General features: G+C 54.3%; 5 protein-coding genes across 5 annotated transcripts; 3 read left to right on the top strand and 2 right to left on the bottom strand.

The window, feature by feature from the left end:
• The first annotated feature begins 878 nt into the window (after positions 1 to 878).
• On the top strand, positions 879 to 5,240 carry LOC34623506 (probable ATP-dependent transporter slr0075). Its single transcript, XM_022736625.2, has 5 exons — positions 879 to 970; positions 3,375 to 3,577; positions 3,899 to 4,170; positions 4,530 to 4,716; positions 5,041 to 5,240. The coding sequence occupies exons 1-5, from the start codon at positions 879 to 881 to the stop codon at positions 5,238 to 5,240; spliced, it is 954 nt and encodes a 317-aa protein (XP_022590434.2).
• A 2,478-nt stretch (positions 5,241 to 7,718) lies between these two features.
• On the top strand, positions 7,719 to 9,726 carry LOC34623504. The gene is made up of 3 exons (XM_026334193.1): positions 7,719 to 8,133; positions 9,210 to 9,316; positions 9,472 to 9,726. Exons 1-3 carry the CDS (start codon positions 7,719 to 7,721, stop codon positions 9,724 to 9,726), a joined length of 777 nt encoding a protein of 258 aa, XP_026189978.1.
• Positions 9,727 to 11,022: 1,296 nt separating this feature from the next.
• Positions 11,023 to 13,766, top strand: LOC34623503 (citrate synthase, peroxisomal). Its single transcript, XM_026334192.1, has 9 exons — positions 11,023 to 11,119; positions 11,219 to 11,387; positions 11,501 to 11,655; positions 11,830 to 11,850; positions 12,207 to 12,313; positions 12,408 to 12,551; positions 12,696 to 12,785; positions 12,984 to 13,133; positions 13,398 to 13,766. Exons 1-9 carry the CDS (start codon positions 11,023 to 11,025, stop codon positions 13,764 to 13,766), a joined length of 1,302 nt encoding a protein of 433 aa, XP_026189977.1.
• Positions 13,767 to 14,558: 792 nt separating this feature from the next.
• Positions 14,559 to 15,916, bottom strand: LOC113146540 (mediator of RNA polymerase II transcription subunit 15-like). Its single transcript, XM_026334190.1, has 2 exons — positions 15,011 to 15,916; positions 14,559 to 14,894 (listed from the first exon to the last, which is right to left on the bottom strand). The coding sequence occupies exons 1-2, from the start codon at positions 15,914 to 15,916 to the stop codon at positions 14,559 to 14,561; spliced, it is 1,242 nt and encodes a 413-aa protein (XP_026189975.1).
• A 2,362-nt stretch (positions 15,917 to 18,278) lies between these two features.
• LOC34623502 lies at positions 18,279 to 19,964 on the bottom strand. Its single transcript, XM_026334189.1, has 2 exons — positions 19,826 to 19,964; positions 18,279 to 19,375 (listed from the first exon to the last, which is right to left on the bottom strand). The coding sequence occupies exons 1-2, from the start codon at positions 19,887 to 19,889 to the stop codon at positions 18,279 to 18,281; spliced, it is 1,161 nt and encodes a 386-aa protein (XP_026189974.1). The 5' UTR covers positions 19,890 to 19,964.
• Between the last annotated feature and the right edge of the window lie 3,133 nt (positions 19,965 to 23,097).

Below are 23,097 nucleotides of genomic sequence, written 5' to 3'. Positions count from 1 at the left end.
GTGTATGCATGCCGGCGGCTTTCCCGGTGGAGACGTGTGTTCGAGCAGCTCAGTTGGTGTTTTCCCAGTAAAGGCTTTGGAGGAAGGTGCAAAAATGTACTTCCTAATTTCTTATGTGTCTCGAACCCACGCAACACGCACGCCCACCACAGGCCCCTTGGGGTGCGCGCTTGCATATAATGGCTTCGCGAGCGCCCTGCACTGCAGCCAAAGCCACGGGCTCTAGGGCGGAGTAAGTGACCTCGCCTCCTTTGATTTAGTGTCTACTGTGGGATGCTCGAGTCAACCTCGTGCAGTCCTCTCTCCCCTGCAGTTCTCCCTAGTGCGGAGGAGACGCTTGACCCAGTTGGGAAACAGATCTTCAGTGCTGTGCACGAGGGAACTGGGGGAAGTGGCGGCGCCTACAGCTCTCTGCCCCTCCAAGAAGAAGCCTCTTTTGCACACGTCGTAGCACGCCGTGAGCCTGGCTGCAACGTGCATTCGGTGAAAGGGGAAGCGGAGGCAGCAGGCGTAGGCCCCACCTTGTCCCCGCCACTCCCCGTGCAGCAAAGATCTAGATTTTCGATAGGCGGGTTAAAGAACGCATTTTTCTGGTCGTCGGTAGGTTCAGTGCGCCACACGTCAATGGAGCACCTCTAAGGCGACACAATAGATGCTCTTAGGGAGCCCAGGGAAAACGGGAACCGGCATTCATGAAAAGTGTCACCCCGTTCTTCTGCAGGGTTCGCTTGCATCGGCCCTTCAGCAAGCAGCGTACAGAGCAGTTCGCCTCGCTGCCCGGCAGAGCACGGACGCACACTTCATGACCAAAAGGCCCCCGGCTTCTCCCTCCCCTTTCCCTCTGCCCCCCAGCGCCTATTTCCTCTTTTTCTTCTTCGATGTCGGGTTACTTGACGGGGTCGACTGCTGCTGAGATCGCGTCTTCAGCTTGGGAATCAGGCTGCACATCTCCTCCATCAGCTTCTTCTCTGCAAAAAAGGGCACCACCAATGAAAAACCAAAAGTGGATTCTCTAACTTAGAAAAACCTCTAAACGTCGTCGAAAGACACCTCAGCCCGGAAAACCAATAAGTTCTTCCCGCCCCTCATTCCAAGGGGATAACGGCTCATGCTATTCAGCTCTTGCGCCCTTCGCCACCTTCCACAAAGCCCTACGCCACCCCTCCCCCCTCCCACAAAAACGCACTACTGGTGATGCTTTCATTGTGCAGCTTCCCCGCCTCCGTCTTGAGCTGCACTCTCAGCCGACCGACGCTCAACAGCCAGTCGCGTGGATAGCGTCTTGCCTGCATGCGCAATAATGCTCATGCAATTTGCAATTACGGCAGACTTCACGATTTCACGAACGAGAATCGAGCAAGGGCACACCGACCCACCCACCCACACGTGCACACTCTTGTACAGATCCGCGCATACAGACACATACAGATTAGCACCCATGACCATATTTATATATAAATACAGAGATACATATATACATATATATATATATATACATGTATACACAATCTATGTACATAAAAAGACACACATCCCTCTACGGTCACAGACACATGAGCACGCGAAGTCCTTCCGTCTAATTGCTGCAGATTCTGCACCCGAACAAGGGGAGTTTTTTTTCGAGGAGCGCCAGAAGAATCATGAGCATACGCGTTCAACGTGGACTGGGATGTGCAGATGATCGCAGATCATCTTCATTTCGTCGATTGTGGGATCCTCGACGGCCAACGCCTTCCCGACGCGTCTGCCTTGGGCCGTGGTGTATTTCTTGTTCAGATAGGCTGGGTACAGTATGAGCCACCGACTCCTGTCAACGCCGTCATCCTCTTCTGGCGCTTCCTTCTCTCCGGAAATCAAGAGGCCTGACAGCGGCGAAGGGCTTCCTGCACCGCCAAACATCTGGGAAAGCAGCTCAGGAGGCAACCCTGGGGGTAGCTGCATGCCGAGACTCCCTTGGCTGCTGCCAGCAGCCATAGAAGGAAGAGCATTTTGACCGCCCCGTGGCATTCTTTGCTGCTCCTCGCGTCGGATGATGAGGCGCTGTCTGCAGCGGAACTGGCCCTCTGGGTGAGCGCGGCCAGCTTTCCAACTTCGCCTCCGCCCGTAACGCGGAGGCTCCGCTCAAGCTACGCTGAAGGTGGCGTTGACGCGTCCTGCCGACTGGCGCCCGTCTGCGCGTGCACAAGACCGAGACACCGCCACAGCCCGCTTCCGACAGTGCAACAGCTGCAGACCTCTGAACACGCAGCTTTGCCTCGCTGTCAGAGCAAACTCTGCCTCGCGGCGAGCAGGTGAGAGATGCGAAAGCCAGAAATTCACGTCGCGAGCAGAGAAAGACGGCCACCGAGGGTCCCCCCGTAGGAGTGCCCAGTGGCGTCCGCAGCCATCCACGGTGCTGCGGGGGCGGAAAGCGGCCCCTTTCTCCGTCTCCCCGGGACGCAAGAGGCCAAAGAAAATGTCGAATTGTCTTCTCAAAGTCGGTGTCGTGCGTGAATCCCGAAGTTGGTCGCTTCAGGCACCCCCTAGGAAGACCTCCAAAAGACCCCTACTGGTACCCCTGCATGCTGCAGCGCGCCACCGTCCAGACAAGTCTATGGAAGAAACGCCCCAGAAACAAGCCACGCCATCCATGAGACAAGTTCTCTGATGAAGTGCCTTTCATGAGGAATGTTGAACGCAGACACCCGAACGATCCCATTCAAGTTCGCTGCCCCACGGGGCCCTCAGCCGAAGCCCCGCCTTTCCCGTCATTCTTCTCTCGTGTTTCGTGCATCTTTTCGAGTTACACCCTCTGCAAGCCTTCTTCCTTGTCATCGGCGCTCCCTCCTACGCCTGACGAGCGTCGCGCGCAACGCGGGGGAACTGCCCGGTTGTCGCAGCAACCCAGCGACACACCAAGGAATCGGCGATTCTTCCGCGCTCTGCCGCTTCTCTAGATTTCTGCTTCTCCTCCTGGACGCGCCCATCGACGTCGGCGCTACGGCATCAGGCTCTCCGCCTGCATGTCCCCCCCATCAGGAGCTTCTCCTCAGCATGGGATCCCCTGGCTTCCTGCGTAACTCCCTCTGGGGCCGTGCATGTTATCGCCTCCTCAGCGCCTTCGCGCTTTGCCACTTCGTGTGCAACTCTCGAACGCCTTCGGGAGACTCCTATTCGGCCCCCGCGGGGGTGCTTGGATTCACGTTTGTTCATGAGCGCACCAGCTTGCCGCCGCTTCCAGCGGCCTTCTCAGCTTTCGCAACGGTCCCTTGGGGGGATCGCCACCGCGAGCGCCTGGGAAGAGGGATGCCTGCCCTCCACGCTGAAGGCGCTTCCGCCCTCAACGGCAGAGACGGCCACCCCTCCCCCCCCCCCAGTAGCGGGGGCAACCAGAGCCGCTTAGCCCTCCTGCAGCAGATGTGTACAGACACCACACCCAAACTGCAGCACGAAGACTGGAATCCGGAAAGGGATCCGCTTCTCTCCGTTCGCAGTCTCCAGGCCGTCGCAATCGAAGACGAAGTGCCAATCCTAAAGGGCATCGATCTGGACATACGATGCGGCGAAGTGCATGCGCTTATGGGAAGAAACGGATCGGGTATCTTTTTCCCATAGAAACACGCCACGAAGAAATCGCCCCTCTTTTCAAAAGCGCTGCTCTGTCGAAAAAGACTCCCGCTGCCCCTCGCCACGCCGCCCAGCCTCTCTGTTGCAGCCTCTCTTTTTGCAGCCTCTCTTTCTGCAGCCTCTCTTTTTGCAGCCTCTCTTTCTTCTCCGTGGCATGCCTCGCTCCTAGCTGCTCGGCTTCTCTTGTGCTCCCAGCGCGGATCCCCGCAGCTAGCTCCCGGGGCATGTATTGCTGCATGGCTAGCTGCAGAGTGGGCAGGGAACACTGTGGATGCTGCGCACGTGGATGCAGGCAAATCCACCCTCTCAAAAGTGCTCGCCGGCTCTCCGGCATACAGAGTCACCGCGGGAAGCGTCCTCTTCAAGGGCTTAGATCTCTTGTCGCTTCCTGTCGATCATCGCGCTATTTGCGGCCTCTTCCTGGCTTTCCAATATCCCCTGGAGATCCCCATGGTCACCGGCTTCGAAGTCTTACGGACGGCCGTCAACGAACGGAGGAAATGGAGGAACGAGGAAGAAGTCAGCAAGGAAGACTTCGAAGAAAGCGTGAAGCCACTCATGAAGGTATTGCGGGAAGGGAAAGTGCTTCCTGACGGCGAGAGAGAGTGACACAGCAGGCTTCCTATTCTAAATTCCTTACATAGCGAAGTTTTTTTGTATTTGCGAGCGTCTGACGTCCGCTCGGGGGGGAGAAAAAAGGGGGGGGCTTGTCTGAAGCTCGTGCATACACCGCAGAAAAAGGGGGGGGGGCTTGTCTGAAGCTCGTGCATACACCGCAGAAAAAAGGGGGGGGGCTTGTCTGAAGCTCGTGCATACACCGCAGATGCGTAGAGCAGCCCATGCCGTCGAAGGGTGGCTGCGTTTATCTCCGTTCCTTCGGCTGCCGCCACGCAAAGGCTGCACGAATTTGAGTGTTGTTGCAGCTTGTGGACTTGCCGTATTCGTTCTTGCACCGCCCCTTGAACTACGGCTTCAGCGGCGGCGAGAAGAAGCGGCACGAGTTGTTGCAGCTTCTCGTGCTGCGACCTTCCTTGGCGCTTTTGGATGAGGCAGACTCGGGGCTCGACGTGGATGCCTTTGCGACTGCAGTCGCGGCGATCAAGACTTACGGCAAGTTGCATCTGGAGCCAGCCACTCACTCCCTTGACACCCCGGACCCTCATCAGCATGCTTTTTTCATGATAGTTTAGCCCATGCTTCATGACGATGAGCTCCGACACTGAGTGGAATTAGGGTTTTTATGCACAAAAAGTCATATCTAGGCCGTAGCCTCCCAACAGGCTTCCGAAAAACTAGCTTCTAGAAGAGGCCTTTGGCAGCGCCTGCTTTAGGTAGCCTGCGCCGCGAACGGCTTTCCGCCAGCACGGGAGCCCTTCGGGCTGCAAAATGAATACCCAGTGACTTGCGTTGTGAGTGTTTTTGTGCGTGGGGCAGCTGAAACGAGTGACGCCTCTTTCCTCATTACAACGCACTACAGGAAACTACTCGAGGCAGTTCGGCCTCACAAGGTGCACGTGATGCACGGAGGGCAGATCGTGGAGAGTGGCGGCATGGAGCTCGCCGCTCACATTGAGAACGAAGGCTTTGGGGGCTTTTTGCGCGATCAGGAGGAGGGGGAGGCCAAGTTCACTTAATACCTCGACGCGTAAGGGGCAGTCTGCGAAGCCGGCACGCGTGCGGCTCGAAGAGTGGGGGAGGAGGAGGCGCCTGTGTGCGCTGGGGGTCTTGTACATGGCTCTAGAAGGAGGCCGCTTATGTAAAGTGCGACTTTTTAAATAAGACACTGGCTTGCAACGACTCGACGAATGCAGCTTGGAAGCGCAGCGCCCGCTTGGTGAGGTAGACGCTCGATTGTCTTTTGACGGGCGCCCACACACACAGTACCGCGGAGACCACCCTTGGTTGGAAGTTTCAGCGTCGAGGGCGCTGTTTGTATGAACCTCAAGCCCCTAGCGAGCTACTCTTTTTAACGGCGGCTGCTAGGAGCGCCTATCGTGCACAGGAGAGGTCCATGCGTGCTGCCACCTCTCTGCGCTAGGAAATCTGCTGCTGCTTTCCGGTGAGTATGGCTACTCGCCTCGGCTACGGAGACAAATTGCAAAGCCCAAAATCACCAGCAGCGACCCCAACACCTCAGCTGCACTCACCAAACACCACTATGACTAAAAGCATAAGTAGCACACAAAGATGGACGCCACGGGCACACGCAGCAAAGAAACAGCCTATGAAACCGGCCAAAATATACGCGCGGTGCAGGAGATCAAGGGCAGCTCACAATAGCCAGGAGAATTTACGTGTGCAACATCGCGCAGAGGCGACAAGAGTGCAAGTTTCTAACAGGCGCACTGACTTAGATGAGGTGCTCGCTTCTCCAGGACAGCCTCGGTAGCGAATGTAAAGACGAATGCCAAAGCGTTCGCCAAAGGCGATGCAATCATCAAATCTGCACAGCACCACCCACCGATTCGCATACAAATATCCCCAAATCGTCCGACACTCAAAACGCTCTCCTCCCAAGACCCAAAGACACGTGCACCCCAGGATATGTGCCGTGCCGGCGCGCCACGCGCTCTCAAGTAGAGCTGGCTAGCCAGCTAGCTCTACTTGAATGCTCACTGGGCGGTAGTACGCCGCCTGGGTGTTGGAAAGTCTGGAAAGCTCGTCTTCATCGGGGGCGCTAAGGGTTGACCTGGCTAGCTCCCTAGGTGAGCAGCTCACCGTATGTGCCAAGGAGGGCGTAGTAAGCCAGTGATCCTAGCTGATTGATGATGTATAGAAGTGTGAACTGCAGCCACGAGAACGAAAAGCAGCACCCCCCCCCCCTCAAACCTTCATGAAGAGCAAGTTCTGCTATTTTGAGCAGGAAGCAAACTGTATCTGAGTTTCGAGCTTAGAGGCGGGTGCTTACTCGCCATCTGAGGAGCAGATGGACCAGCAGCGGCCATGCTGCCTTAGAGGTTTGTTCTTTCTGCCGTTGCGCTGCCTCGTCTACGCTTTCAATCCGCATCAGCGGGGTGGTGATGCCCCAGATCGCACCAACCAGCAACAGCCCTAGAAAGAAAACCAAATTCCACAAGAAGCCACGAAAAAGGTAAGCGAGTTTGAGCCGCACGGCACTCTATTGCCAGGAATCTTCAGGTTCAGTTCGGCAGACGGGACTGTACGACACGACACACCCCAAACCCAGGAGTCACACCTGTCAACATTCTAGACCTCTGAGCAGGAGATGATGAAGGACTCTGCACATCCAGATACGACGCGTTGCACCATAGTCCAGGAAAATGGGGTTAGCCGCGGCGCAGCTCGAGGGAATGCTCCGCGAGACGTAACACCGATGTTGTACACCTTCTGGCGAGGCGCATGGACGATCCAGAAGTGACAAGCCTGTTGGATAGCGCGTAGGACACGAACGCTCGCCTATTAGCAGAATTTCGAGATACGCGGATAGCTGGGTGTTTCCGGCACTGGCCGCGGCGGCGCTCGAAACTGCTGATACACCTAAAAGAAAGGGAGCAACTCACTCCACATGTGCTGCCCCAAGATTCAGATTTGTCATATTTTAAAAGTTTTTGGAGGAACTGAAGCAAGTCCCGTCAGGGGACTCTCGGGTAGAGCGCTGCATGCATGTATCCGACATTGAGTGGAGGCGGGCTGCAGGTTGCTCGTCTTTGCTGCCACTGTCAGCCAAGTTGGCGTTGGCTTCCCTTGTTTTGCTGTTTAAAAGGGTGTCAAAGACTATTTCCCGGTGGCTAACAGTTCTGAGCGCCTGGTTTCGTGCTTCCCTTCGTCCTCCCGCAGCTTGAGGGCTGCACGCCGTACAGTACGAGCTTGGTATGTCAGCTTTGCAGATATGCCCCTTATGGACACATCTCAACAGACAGTCTTCATGCACCTTGTGCCTCAATCGAACCCGCAGAAGCGGGAAGGGGGTTTTTGCTCTTGCATCAGTGATTTCGATCAACACGTGCCTTCCCGGCGTCACCTCGCTCTTCCCGGTTGTTAACCAGCGCGCGTGGCATTTTTCCCGTGTGCGATCTCGCCGCGCAATTCATTTTGCTGAAGCCTAGGCGGTGTGCGGTTAGTTGGAGCCTTTCCCCATCATCGTAAGCGTCATGACGCTCGCGTCTGAGGGTGTGGATGCGAATGTGGAATCCCTTGGGGGTCCCCCAAAGGATGTAGTGCCCTCCGAGCCAGAAGGTGAAGAGAACGGCGAATACGATATGGAGCATTCTCTTCTTCAAGAGGAGCGTATGCGGGCCTACTTTGCAGCCGATGCCGAGGCGCCTGCTGCTGCCGCGGCTGCACAAGCAGCATGCGTCATTTCGGCAGCAACTGGACAAGAGATCACCCTCCCAGAAGACGTACTGGCAGGGAAAGTGCCTTATAAATGCGCTTTTCGCGTTTACAGGATTAACCCCAAGCCGTATTACAGCGTTCAAACCCTGGAGGAAAGACTGCCGATGCTTGGCGCCGCGTCTGTCGATCAGTTGTGCAAAACAATTGTCATGGAAAACACCAAGCACTCTGGTGATTTGCTTTCTGTCCTAATAAAATCTCATTTCTGCGACTAAAGGCGAAGGATGCAAAAACATTTATGAGTAGCAGTTGATGAACGTACAGGGGCATATATGCACTTGGAAAGTGCTCAATGTTTGTGCCTCCTTTGTATGCACACACGACCACTCATTTGTGGATGTTTTTAGGTACAGGGGTACAGGTGTTTGTGTAAAGTAGCCCGCACGATCCTACGTAGTCCGCTTTGAATGCATGCCCCTGTCTACTGGTGTACAATAGAACCTTTGGCATGGTAGGCTGTGGCTCACCGGCTGCTGGCACTTCCATTTTGCGGAGTTGAGAGGCGCATATTTACACAAACGCATACACTCTAGTGAATAAATCCGGGGTTTGGGTGCTGCCTTCTGATGAAACATTGCCGTTCCAACATCCTGAGACGAAACATGCGGATGTTCACTTTCTAATCTTCTCTCTGACCGGCAGCTCCCCCCATTCGTGCAGCTAGATTCTTGCTCTCCGTTGTCACCCAGCTTTTTCTTTGGTCCTTGCATTGTGCGCATGCATGAACGAGCCTTTATATGCTCATCGCCAGTGTAAGCCTATACTGTGCGGTGTATGTAGAAACGCATGAATATGTACCAGTGTGCATAGGGGTGCACCTACAGTTACATGGTCCTATATAAACCACCGTTACATACATACATATATATTCATCTAAATGCGTATCCATGTACCTGCACATGATTACATATGTTCATCTGCATTTATACGTATGTCTACGTCTGCATGCGTCCGCATATTGGCATATATATACACAAACATACAAATGTGCATATATATATGTATATGATGTATTCGGGTGCATAGATTGGTACGTGATTGCTTCAGCACTGTTTTTGAGTAGTGCTCCGAATCATGCATTCTCCTTGAGTAGCGTTCATGCATAACCCCGGGCATGGTCGCGTTTCAGTAGAAGAACGCCTCTTTCTCCTAGAAGCCGAGTTGATTTGTATATGTACGGTTATTTGAGCGTGCAAGTGAGGCCTGAAGTCTTGTATCGGCTGGAATGTTTGTGCGCATTGGATCAGGCACTGAGGACCGGTTGAACAGTCGCTTCTACTTGGTGGTGCTGCAAACGAAGGAAAAGCTGAACGGGGAAAGAGTGAAAGATCTTATCAAGGCAGAAAACGCAAAGGTATGAAACTGAAGGAGCATGGCTACAGTTGGGGTGTGTAGGGTTTTGTTTTGGAGCCACTCAACGGTTAAGATGAGTTTGGGGTGTCTTTTCATAGCGTGTAAGGGGACCGCAGGGTTGAACGATAGGGCCTAGGGTTTGGGATGTGTTTGCAGATCGGTCGCCGTCTTGGCAACAAGAAATTGAATTTTAATTTTTCGAGGTCTTTCGAGTCTTTGACAGGCTTCAAAAGGAATGGTGTCTGCCCCTTCGCATGCAAAACCCACATCCCCGTAATCGTCTCTACGTCTGTTCTGTCTCTGTACCCTAAAACTATTTACATGGGGGGCGGAGCTCCCGATCTAAAAATTGAAATCAGCATCATCGACCTCGTCAGGCTCACAAACCCCATCATTGGTGTAGTGTGCTAATGGGCAGGCCTCCTGCGTCTCCTGCACTTGCTGACGTGGCAGCAGCAGGATGCACAGTTGTGAGTGTGGGAACACGAGACGCAGCGCGGCGGCAGCGCGCCGCTGCAGCAGCGCCAATGAGTAAAACGAGATTTTGATGGCGGCCGACACAGGCAGCAAGGTTTAGCGAACGAGGGCTGAGGCTGCAGTGTAAGAGAGTAGAGTTGGCTCTTCCTTTCTGGCCGGCAAAGGCGCCGCCTTCACTGCTTTGGGGGGCTTCATTAGAGATGGCCATGCGGAAAGTAGCTTTATAGGCTAGGGCTGAACCAGTTCTACGAGTACGCTCGACTAGGGGGAGAGAACCAGAACAGCTCAGGAGGCAGGCGCTGCGCTGGCGAGTGCAGCGTCACCCTTGTGATATAGGTAAGCGCGTGACGGTTTGCCTCTGCGATGGCGCACGAGGGGATGTGAAGGATCCACCATGCCTCAGACAGTTTCCGTTTCCTCGGTCTCATTCATGTCTCTTCCTGAACGGCGGGGGCACGGGGTCTCCTGAAACGGATTTCTACAAGTTTTGCGCTGTAAGTAGCTTAGAGTGTGACATTCACGGTGGGGAATGCAGATCCACCATGCATCAGAGAGACCCCACACTGGCGCCGTATGTTGGACGCATGGCTGCAGAGTCACCGGCCGGCAAAGGGCGTCTTCTCATGCCCAGTAAAAGAATGTATTTCAGCGTGGGTTTAATACGCTTACGCGAAGTAGGTTTTTGCTCCAAAGAAATACCGATAACCAGTGAATCCTTCATCCCGGTCCTGCATGGCAGTGCGCGACTGCGCGGTAGCGGTTGGCCACCGGAGCGGTGTGTCGGAGGCGCTCTGCAATTTTCCGCATTAGCAGAGATGAAATCAAGAAAGCGTACATATAATACCAGGAAAATGAAAAAATCTTGCTTTAGGACTGCCGAAATTCTTTATCTTCACTGCCGACCGAGCGGGAGGTCACTTGATGCTTGCTGCCATCCTTCGGGATGATCGTATGAACAGCCACACACTCACTGAACTCTGAACTGTCAAGGCAGAAGCGCCTTCCCTAAACCTTCTTTTATTATTGTGCTGCTGCAGACACCCTCGAATAGGACGCTGATCTCTTGGATATAGGGCTTTTGGGCGCTACGAAGTTTGCGTTTGTGTTGGAAGATCGCCTGTTTCTCGGAAAGCCGTGCGAAGGGGCTTTTTGCGTGTTCACCCCAAGGCGTCCCGTACTGACGCACTCCTGAACCTTTTAGCTTTTTCTGAATTGCAAATCCCGCACACCATGTTGGGTGCCTTGAAGGGGCAGCTGAGCCCTGCCATTGCTTTGTCGGAAGAATACGAATCTCGGCAAAGTCTTCGCATAATCGACGAACGCACAGGTATGCAAGTGTGCAGAAAGACTCCTGGCGCGCGCCTCTTTCAAGGCGTTGGTCCTTTCTGGAGGCAGCATCTGGGATTGGGCATGCGCGGGCGTGCAGGCAAAGAATACAAAGTGCCAATAAGGCACAACACCGTTGAGGCCAAAGGATTTCTTCAAATACGCGCTCCTGGGGGACCCCCCCTTCACGTCCTCGACCCAGGGCTGATGAACACTTGCGTCGCGGGGAGTCGCATTTCTTTCATCGACGGTGAAAAGGGAATTCTCAGGTAGCCTGAGGCTTAGCCCTTCAGAAAGAGGCCGTTCAAATGTGTGCTTCTACTTGCATTACAGAGCTTCAAGCATCGGCCAGCAACAAAGACTCTTATGTGCGTGGTGCCAGATATCGAGGATACCCAATAGAGCACCTGGCGGAAAAGTCAAGCTATGAAGAGGTCGTGTTTCTGCTGATCTACGGCGATATGCCCACGCCACACCAACTGGAGGAGTTCGTTTCAAAGCTCGCCTTGCTTTCTGCCATGCCCGAACAAATAAAATGTAAGCCTGAAAAAGCTCTCAGACGTTCACTGAGCAGCGCTCGAGGAGGATGCGGCCCCCCTCGCTCATGGCAAGCCCTCAAGAGTCTACTGAACAGCGTGTGCATCTCCGTCCCAGTGCGCATGCAACTATCGATCGGAGGCACTTTCTCTGCGACGACTTTGGTGTATGCAGCCCTCATTCGAAGCTTCGATCGCTCAGCACATCCGATGAGCATCTTCTTGGCGTGCATGGCCGCGTTGAGCGCCTGCAGTCCAGAGCAGAATCCTGCAGTGTCAGGAGCGACGATTCTCCAGCACCGTCCCACAAGAAATCGCCATCTCCTCAGAGCTGTTGCAGTAGGCTTTACGATTGCCGCGAACATTCTGCGGTGCGTCTGCGCCGCTGCCCAATTAGGGGGAAGCGAGCAAGCGAGAGGGGAGGAACAGATTTGAAATGGAGTATTCAGCCCTCGTAGCTGCCATCCAAAGCGTGAGGGTGGCAACGCGCACGCCTCTCTGCATGCGCTTCGCGGGGCTTTTTCTGAATGCGTGTGGGCGTCACGGCTTGCAGCCATGCGGAAGGCCTTTCCTTCGTAGAGCCACAGACGGATTTAGGTCTAGTCGGAAGCTTCTTGCAGATGATTGACAACGCCCCTCCAAGCCCCACGATTGCCAGAGTCAGAAACTACGGCTTAGAGTTTGAAATTCGTAAAGTAGGATCAGCGCGAAAAAGACGCAGGCTTCATGTTTGCGCTTTTGCGGCTTGCCTAGGCACTAGAGGTCCTGATGATTCTGCATGCTGAGCACGAGATGAATTGCAGTACTGCGGCTGTTCGCCATGTTGCGTCTTCCCATGCTGATCTCTACATATCTCTTGCGGCTGGAGTCGCCGCTCTCTACGGCCCAAGACACGGCGTAAGCAGGTTCGAGTCTTCAGCCTCCGAAGGCAAAGAGAGGCTTCTGAAACAAGCCCCCATGTCTTCCTGAGAGAGAGCCGCTTTCTCGTCTTCTGCCTCTACCCGCTTCGTCCGCTTCGCGTGCTGGGGTGCGCTGCTACAGGCAGCAAATGAAGCCGCAGTTCGGATGCTTCGCAGAATCGCAGCGCCAAGTCACGTTCCTCAATTTCTCGAAAACGTCAAGCGCAGAGAGGTATGTCGAGACACTCAGTCCACTGCCTTCCCGGAAAAGCCCCGCACCGAGGAAGAGTCTTCTCGGCCATATATTGCCACTTGTCTGCAAGGTGCCGCACTCCTGTCTGGAGTGCTCCGTAAGCGGAAACTTCAGGCACCCCTATGCAGCCGAGCTGCAGCAGTTAAACTTCGCAACGCATTCTCCTGCTTGCTGCAGGAAAAACTCATGGGCTTTGGCCATCGAATCTACAAGAGTTACGACCCCAGGGCCTTTATTGTCAGACAAGTGGCGCGAGTGGTCTTTGCAACACTAGGACCCTCGGATCTCTCGAATGTAGCTACTGCTCTGGAAAAAGCAGCTCTAAAGGCAAGCCCTACATTGTGTGGCTTTTTAGTTTGCTTGAAGCTCATGAGTCGTGGAAAATTCTTGGGTTACGTGAACGGCGTAACGTGGCGGCGGCTCATGAATGAGAGGGACCTCATGAGCACTGTAGAGCTAAGCAACGTGGAAAGCCCACGACGCTTATTGTCTTAGTGCTGATGATGGCTACCTATGAAGCTCAGGGGTCACGTGAAACTGTAGGAGATACACATCTGCGGGAGGTGCTGCTGCTTGTGTGCGTTCATGAAGGATGTATATTTCACTTCGCGGAGGTTGTATCCAAACATTGATTTCTACAGCGGCGTGGTGTATACACAGCTGGGGTTTGCCCCCAACAGTTTTCCCCTTCTGTTTGCCGTTGCCCGCTTGGCGGGATGGGCTGCTCACTTGAATGAGTATCACCAGATGGCGCCGAATGCGGAAGAAGCCCGGATGGTGAGGCCTCTGCAGGTGTATCGAGGTCAGGGGGAGCGGCGCGAAGAAATCTTAAGAAAGGAACGCGAACAGGTATGCTTGGCGCCTAACAGATTGCGGCGAGTGCCTCGCTGCATGGCGAAGCAGAAAGTCCAAAAGTGCAAACACCCCAGGTTTTGCCACGTAATCGAATGCTATGGTTAGACATGCATGCATTGACATCTTGCATAGCGAGACGCAGAGGGCGAATAAGGCAATGCATGGGGGCATTCGGGCAGGAACTGAGGTTCTTTTTGACCCTAGTTTGTTATAACGGCATTAAAAAGAATAGCCACGTTCGAAGCTTTCCATGCACACATATGTCTCTGTAGATGCCTAACTATACATCATTGCAGCTATATATTTTGCGCGTAGACTTTGAATGATTGCATCCCCAGCCACTTATAAACGGGTGTGCACAGACAGCTGGCGTTTGTATGGGGGGTTTTCTTGTGTTTTCAAGAAAATATCTGAATATTGTGAGGGGCGCTATCGTCTTCTAGCCGTATCGCAAAGTAATTCTCAAGCGTGAACCCGATAGTCTAGCCGGTGAAGGGACCACAGAGCAGCTAGTGCTTTTGCTGTCTGAAACAACGCGCAGGCTGTTCCTTCGGACGCTCTCGAAATGCTCACCACGCCAATTGACCGCCGCAGACAAATCCTCACACGCACGCCTACGCCCTAGGGTTTTTGCGAATTGTCGGTCAGGCGACAACTCCTACAAGGCTACCCAATTGTCGTCAGAGTCATGCCAGCTCCCCATCCCTATGTTCAGCGTTCTGCATGCGTACAGCACGTATGGGAAAGGATTCCTACGGTAGCCCCAGGGGCGCAGCGCTGCCATTACCCTACGTTCGCACACCTGCAGCTACACTTTTGCACGATGATTCAAACTTCTTGAAACCCCTCCTAAACCACATGCCTTCCTCAATGCACGAAAAAAGAGGTTAACGAATGTCACTTCTGCCCAAAATACTGCTTGACAACGAGCAAGAGCACATCGACAGCCGCGAGCTGTTGCCGCAGCGCCAGCTCCTCCCTGTCGTGTTGCCACCCTCCCTCCTGCTGCTGCTGTTGCTTCGAGGGGTCGGTGGTGGTGGTGGCAGTCGAAGTGCTGCTGGTGCTGCAAACACTCGTAAGAAACGGCGCCGGCCGCTGTAGTCGGCGCATTTGGTGCTGCTGCTGTTTGTTTCGGGTGTCTGTACAGCCCAGACGCTGCAACAAAATGCGGCGAAGCCGCAGGCAACGCCTCCGCAGCTGCTGGAGCTCATAGGAAACTTCGCACCGTAGCGCCTGAAGGCACACAAAAGAGCCAAAAAAAACTTGTAGGGGCACACAGTGAGCAGGCACACATCCGTGTGTGTGTGATGCAAGCGTTGTGAGTTGTGGCGCCCATAGCTCCGAAGCACCTCTAAGTCATCGAGGATTGTAAGGACCGCAAAGATCCAAAAGAGTTGGGGTAGCGAAGTAGGACTATTGGTCACGTGGCAACACTCGGCTGCATCCTCAGCTGGTGCTGCTATTGCTGCTGCTGCTGTTGTAGCAGCAGCAGAAGGGGGTCTGCGTCTCCGCAGCGCATGCTGACGAAGCTGGAGGTCGAGATCCTGTAGAAGCAGCTCCAGCAGCAGGCAGCAGCAACGCGTGTCGCAATGCACCAGTAGAGGAAGAGTCGGGGGAAACCGCCGCAAGTAGAGGCGCCACTCGTCATGTGTCCACTCCTTGCAACGCATGCACAGCTGCTGCTGCTGTTGTTCCTGCTGACCGCCTTGCTGCTGCTGCTGTTGCTCGAGCATCCATACGCGAATTCGATGAAAAAAGTCTAAAGCCTCGGTTTCCCACTGTGGTTCGGGCGGTTGCTGCTCCGTCTCCTGCTGCTGCAGGCGCAACAAACGCTGAACATACCCCGCGCTTCTTCTGCCGCTTCTCCTGTTAGGTTCAGGAGCAGCGCAACTAGCAGCTGCTCCAGCTGCTGCGTCGGGAGCATCTTGAATCGCGCGCTCGCTGCAGCTATCCGGTTCAGCAGCGACTACGCACTGGGGGAGCGCCTTCGCCTCCCGGTGGACCGCCATCAAATACGCCTCTGCAGCTTTTTGCATCATCTCTTCCTCGTCTTCTTCCTCTAGGCCCTTCGCGGCTGCTGCGGAAGCCACCGCAGCTGCAGCAGCAGCGGCTGCAGCAGCCGCGTCCGTAGCTACCGCCTCATAAAGGGCAGACTCTGGCAGTGGTAGCAACTGCTTGGGGAGCAGCTCATCAACACTGCTGCGGCGGCGCTGAGCGCGAAATCCCTGCTGCTGTTGCTCCTGCTGCTGCTGCATACTAAACGGAACCTGGGGGCTTCTCTCCCATCGATCTGGTCTCGTCGGAGAAAGCAGCTGCGCCTCAAGAAGTCTTCAGACGCATTCGGTTGCCGCATCACCTGCGCATGCAGGAAAACGCGTGCTCCCGCGCTGCTTGCGTAGGAGGGGGGCCCCGCGCAGGCAGGCACCTGGGAGGCCGAGCAGCCGATTGTTGGCGACGTACGAGGGAAACGTGGATCGATTTGAGGTGACTTTCCTCCTATAGCGCTATTACTGCATTTCGTATCAAAGAAGACTTATGCAACACGAGCGAGTACGTTTTTGAACGCAGGCTGCATGTACACCCCATGGGACGGTTCCCTCATCTGCGTGACCAGGGGGCCCCTCCTGCCTGTGGTTGAAAAAAATACTGCTACTGGCCCCGAAATACGCCTTCAAAAAGCACGCAATGGGCCGCCTCTTTCATCCATCCAAGATTTAAAAAGGCTTCATACGCTGCCTACCGCCTCCTTCGACGCACCTTTTCACTCTCTCTTCATGCGCCTGCAAAGCTCCAAATCGCGCTGTGCACGACTGCCAGGGGAACGAAGATACACCTCGGAAAATCATGGGGGCATGTGTGGGTGCGTGTCCAGAAGCGTGCTTTACCAAGTCACTATTCAGGGGAATCAGACAGCAGCGACCACCTGCGTCTGATTCCTCGACCCCAGTACCCAATTCTGAACCAAAGCAAACTAGTGTGTCCCAAAGTCCAGATCGAAAAAATTCAGATGCCTATAGCCTCCCGAGGATGCAATAGTCATCTCGTGAGACGTGGAAGGAACGGTACCGCCGAGGCAGCTGTTGGCTTCTACGGACGTCAGCAAAGACTTGCAGTCATCCCCTTCCCTCCATCTGTTGAGGCATAGCTTTCAAAAGTCACACACTAGGCCTTGGCGCCTATTCGCCTATAGTTTCTTCCTGCCCTCTATGGGCACCCCTTCGCATACGGCCCCACGCATCAAAAGTGACCCAGGGATGTGTGCCTGTGGCCAAGCAATGACACGCAACGCCGATGCTGTGCCTGCTGTTACAAATTTCGCTGTTTTGCTGCCATTGCTTGCGGCGCGACGGCCAGCATCCGCCTGCTCCTGCCCCACAGGTCTCTCGACGCACCCCCGTTGTCTTTATCCGCTGCCACGTCTCGGCTAGCCGGTAGCAATGCGGGTTGTGTGGAGGTTTTCTCCCATGAAAAAAGGGACGTAGATCGATCCTGGATGGGATAGTGCTGACGCTGATCTGCTGCTATTATGCTGCTGCGGGAAGAAGCCCTTCCAACGCATAAGAATTGCTGCAGCGCGATCCGCTGGCACGAGCCGTCGTGGGCCTCTCTCCTTAAAATAATCGAGACTCCGCCATTGGCCGCGTGCAATTTGTGGCTTTGAATGCCTCATTACGTTTAGTGTGCTGCCGTGGAGAGCTATCTTTCACGAACGGGGAGAGAACTGCAGACGCGATTGAGGATGGTGCTCTCACTTCGTGAGGCGCAGAAGACGCAGCAGCGTGGTTTTGAATTAGGCAGATGCACACAAGGAAGCCCCTGGCTTCTTGTATTTGCAGCGCACGCCGGCTAGGACCCTAAGCCTCATACGATGAAGCGCTCATCCTGCGCCGCGGCACCAATGTCTTTCATCAACTGAAGAAGGCTTGCTGGGAGGCCACGCGCTTTCGAGTCGCTAGCTAGCTTGTCCGTTGCATATGCACTCAGGAGCCACACGCAACGAGCCTATCCTGTACAGGCGTGCTAAAGCAAGGGAAGTATTTTGAACCCTATGCCACGCGTGCTGGCAAATCATCTTAAGAGGCGGTAAGGGAAGCAACGCTGCTCCCACATCTACAACACAGACATGTGTGCTGCTTGTGAAACAGCTATGGCTCGAATTCTGGCTATGCTCTTCTGCCCTCGCTTGAGAACCTGTCTCCTGGTGGTTGTTCAAGCACTCGGGCATTTCTAACTGCCTCTGCAACCAACGCAAACACTCTCGCTCCACGCCCCTGCTGCTAACTGGCCGAGCGAACTCGAATAAAAAAATAACTCCTCACTGGCAAACTGTCTCTGTCTCGAAGAGAAGCAGGGCGTGGAAAATAGAACCCCCTACTGTTATACACCAGGGCTATCCACAACATGTGTACATATGTATTAATATACATATACATGCGGATTCGCGCCAAATATCCCGCGACTGTGGCCCATTCGACGTACAGAAGGGCTATAGGTGCAGGAGTGCATGTGCATTTTTTAAAGTCACAAGCAGATTTTCCGATGTGCACGGATCTAAAGAAGCCCTCAATAGCGCCACATTTCCTTCCTGCATCCCGTTAGGCTCTCGTTCTCCTCATGTCAGGCGAATCTCTCCTTTGCAGATCCAACGAAATACCTTAGGATAGACCAGACGTCGCTAACTGCAGCCGAAGTCGCCGCCTGGCTGTAGTTTGTTTCCGCCGCACAGTCTGGGTTGCCTGCTCCTGCAACTGTAGCTTGGCTGCGACAGTGAGCCACGATGTGAGCAGCCCCTATCAAGAGAACTACACGCAACTCTGCCATGGCTGCTGCTGCGGCGGTTGTGGTTGGCGCAGCTGCTGCACCATTGTTGGCATTGCTTTCACTGCCTGCTGCCGCTATAGCAGCAAGAGATAACTCCTTACGGAAATAAGATGCAACTCTAGAGGAAGGCGGCCAGAGGTGCCGCGGCTGCTGAGACAGCGGAATCATCAACCGCCGACTCGCCGTTCGAGTGTGAGCCCTGTGGACGTCACCGCTGGACGCGGCTGCAAAGTCTTCTGTAACTCCACCACTCCAGGCTTGGTTTGCCTCCGCAGATCGGCGCTGGATCTTAGCTGGAGATTCCATGGCATCCCGTTCAAGGGTTCGCGGCGGAGTTCCAGCTCCCCTATGAGAAACAGCCTCTCTTTGTGACTGCTCCGCGGATAGATTCGGCTCGCCTTGCTTGTGATCGACCTCCGTCAGTGCAGCAGCTGCTGCTTCGGATGCGCGCAACACTTCCGCAGGGCTTGCATCTTGCCGAACGCGGCAGATCGCCATGACCGGAGACACCTCAGGGTCGTAGACAATCGTCCAATGCGGAAAGTGAAGATGAATATAATCATGGAATTCTTCCAGATATATCTCCAACGGTTCTGCAAGATGCGACGGCTGCGGAAGATCCGCCCTTGTAATGAAGTTCAGGAACCGCGTGCAGCCATTCATAGAGCAGGGAGGCTCTGTCTCATGAGAACGAAACTTCCTGCGGATCCAGTCTGCATACATTTGGACGGCATCTCTCGGGCCGCTGCTCGTCTGCACCTTGCTTGCCGTCCCCCTAAAGCTGTCGGGTGCAGCTAAGCCTACAAAATGTTGGCGCGTAGCAGCAGAGACTATGTGGCCAGACGGATACGCGATCACCAGACCCCGTGGAAAATCCTTTGCTTTCTTGGGGCCTGCAAGCACGTTCATGAGACGTTAATCACAAAAAACATGCGGAAAACGTGGGAAGACATACTCTTGCCTTTGTTCACACAGGCAATCTCTACAGCTAGGCAAAGAGACACATGCGATGAACATCAACCATTAAAACTGTGGAAATCGAGGGCGAAATCGCGGAAATGTCTGCATCTGAAGGCGCGTTTCGTAAACAGGCGTATTATTCATGAGTGCATGCAGAATGAAATGGAGTTTGGCGCAGTTACCATCACCCCTCCCATCCCTCATGTAGACGAGGTTGTAACTATGCGAAAAGCACGTGTCTACCCATCCATTTTCACATTACACCACCCAGTCTTCTTCTTTATGCACAGTGGAACCCTCTGTCCGTCCATGTGTAGAGCTTTGCACGGTTGGAAGTGCAACATAACCCTGTTGAACCACTGCCTGGCAAGTGCCCTTCGTACCTGGGGTAACGAGAGCCTGTTTGTGCTTCAGAAGAACGAAGTTCTCGTAGTTCTTGCGCAGCATGTTGCTGCCCGGGTTGTACCGCTTACTTGTGAAGGCTTCAGAGACATAAAGCACCCGATGGAATGTCAGACTCCGCAGCAGATTCCGATACTCTGTCGGAGGCTGTTGCGCTGCCCGCCCATTGCAGCTACTGCTATTGGCATTGCAGCCGCTGGTGTTGCTGCCAACAGCTGCAGAGGTTGCAGGCGAAGGCTGCTGCCGAGTCTGATCCATCTGCTAGGCGAGCAGCTGCTGCACAGCACAGCAAACGCGGGGTTGTTGAAGCGCTGCTGCGCCAATGTCCGCCTTCTAATCTTCTGTGAGCAGCAATAAATACTAAGCTCCACGAACTCAGAATACGCTCCTGAAGCAATGCATGCAAACTCCCTTGAGCGTGGGGCCCCCAAATAGAACGCCTCTAACGGGGAGGTTGCGGTTTCGGGCGGCTCTTGCGGGGACAATTGAGTGGCTTCTATGGCGCAGTCTCTAATTTTTTGTGCATGAGCTGTTGCTTTGCAGTCTTGGGGGCTGTGTTCGTGATGCGCATGCATGGACATAAAACAGGGTGAGGCTTGGCCACAGCAATAACGACACAGAGATAGCCGGCGTAGTGGGAGAGCCGCTCCTGTGCATTGAGGAGAAGGTTCCTACGGGAGACAACACAAGGAGGGTGCGCGTCAACTGGAGAGGCACCGCTAACAAACTGCAGCAACAACAGCCCGCAACTTGGTAGGGTGGTACATGGTGTGGTTCCGCGCTCCTCTTTGAGCACAGCTGGAAAATCTTTGACCCATTTGTTCCAAAATGACAAATGATACTCTTGAATACTTATTCTAGCTCTGCAGACAGCACCGCGGGAAGGCCAGCTACTGCCGGTGGCTATTCTGTAGTAGGGGATGCTGTTCCAGTTCCTGTCGGCAAGAGAGCTGCTACGAAGTCTATCAGAGCATATGATTTATTCCGATTTTGCCAATTTGTGAAGCAAAGGGACATTCGGCATCGAAAGACATTCACGATTCGTCGATTCTGCATGCATGCAGGCAGGAAACCTCTTGGGGATGTCCAACACAACGGTAACAAAATCTTTGAAACTTTGAGGTTGCTTCTATTTGTGAACTCCACAGGTACCAAGCTTCTACCAGCTTGTACCTATTCTTCTGTTCCGAAGCCTCGTGTGCGCGTACTACCTCGTTACGTTTGGGTCAAGTAGCCGCTCAAAACTGTGTAGGACGCGGTTGAGCTGCGAATGAACTGGTACACATATGCGTAAGCGCACTGATAGAAACTCTTCAGACTCAGTTCTAAGCCAAAGAAGGCTCAAGAGTTACATCTGAAGAATCCTCTGAAGCCAGTCGCAAACGGATAGGCGGCTTCCTTGCATGAAATGTACACGAAAGACATGCAGTTCTGCCTGCTGGACAGGCGTTTCGCTGACTCGATAACATTTTCCTAGTTGGCTTAGATTACCCTCTTTGTACCAGACCGGCGTGGACACCGGTGGCGCGAGTACGTTGGCACCCCTGCGCTTACTTTATCGAGCCGCGGACTAGCGCTTTGTTACTGGAAGCTGGTTACCTGTCGGAGCGAATGAGGTGCAATTTGAGTGGTGCCTAGGGTAGCAGCAGCTCTCCGTGAGTGGCCCTCAAGAATGTATTGAAAAGTTCAAAAAGCACATACGCGGGAAGTCCATCTGAGTTGGACGTGAGGGAAAGCTTAGCTGAGACGTCACTAAAGAAGCTCCTACCTACTGTACGGGGACATGTGTGGTCACTTGATAGCGTAGCTTTCTACAGGGCATATGTCAGTAGCCCTCCCTTTTCATCAAGAATGGGCAATGGGGGTCACCTTCCTTCCGAGCAGTGCGTTGTAGTGCGGTGGAACTCGCTACGACGGCTGCGAATTCCGGTCGGAAAACGTGCTGCCTAAGGCTAAGCGACCCACCCACAAGCGTAGAGAAGATGCCTTTCCTCGCGGAAGCGGCGATCCTGCACTACCTGCGTTTTCCCCAAAGACCTTGAAACGATTTGTGTCGAGGACCCCAATAAGGTCCCATAGATAACTGGGTGGCAGCAAGCAGCTGGAAAGATTTCCATGTGTATGCAGCCACGGCTACGTGTAGGCGGAATTCTCCTAGCTGACAAGCACAGGGCCCAGCAATCCCCCCTTGCTGGCCTCGCATGTAGCAGCTCTGTGTGCGAACCAGAGGCAGCACCAAAGCCTCCTCACCCCTAGGGGTGTGCCCTAGTCTTGCCTTTCTACGGCATGCAGTCCTTGCGGTCGTGTGTCATCGATCCTGCTGCCCTCCTGCGATCGTTGAAACGGCAGCTGCAAGACGCGGATGCGGGTGGGCAAGTGCTCACTGGGCGGGAGCAACAACTGTGCCACAGACCGCGCTCAGGTCCCTGACTCTATTGTAGCTGCCGTCTTCATGAAGCTTGCAGGTCTGGGTAAGAGGGTAGTAAGTCCAGAAAGCCATATCGTTGTCTGCACACTGAGCGCGGCACAAATCTGCAGAAGCGATGTTTGCAACGGTGACTGCTGGCGCATCGTAACGGTAGTACCCGTACGTCCCATGCTGCGGGGTCTTCCCTCCCGAAGTGCTGCCGAGACATGTTTGCTTGGTAGCGCCGGCCTTGTGGAAGATGCAGCTGTCACTTCGCCTCTTTGGATTGTATGTCCAGTGCATGCAGCTGGGCACCTCCGTGCAGGCAGCAGCGCACTCCCCTGCATTGTAGGCGTAGAAGGAGGCACCTTCAAGAGTGCCATCGACGTAGCAAGTGTCCGCTTCCCCCACAGAAGACGGTCCACATTTGGGAGTTCCTGATGACGCCGTAGGGAAGTCCAAAGGATAAGCAGTCAGCTGGCTCGGATCCTTGTCATACAGGTAGCAGCCCACGCCCTCCTCGAATGTAAACGCCTCGCAAGACACGTTGTTGTTGCATTCGTAGTGGCAATCGTTCGCATTAGCAGCACCACTGATCAAAGCCTGAAGGAAGCCAGAGCCATTCGCCAGAGACAAAACTTATCGCTGAACAAGGGCCCTTCACCATGTGCATTGCTTTCTCTACCCTAAGCCCCCGCTTCCACACACACACATACAAACCATTGTCACCCTCTCCGCCTCCCTACTAGACCCTTCTCTGAACACAACCCCCCTACTTCCACACGCATACATTCACAGACACACAGACACACAGACACACACACCCGTCCCCCTCTCCGCCCCCCA

Source organism: Cyclospora cayetanensis, unplaced genomic scaffold (assembly GCF_002999335.1).
Source record: "Cyclospora cayetanensis isolate NF1_C8 unplaced genomic scaffold, CcayRef3 CcayRef3_contig_38, whole genome shotgun sequence".
Classification (NCBI taxonomy): domain Eukaryota; phylum Apicomplexa; class Conoidasida; order Eucoccidiorida; family Eimeriidae; genus Cyclospora; species Cyclospora cayetanensis.
Note: the sequence above shows the minus strand (reverse complement) of the source record. Positions and strands in the feature narration are given on the sequence as shown.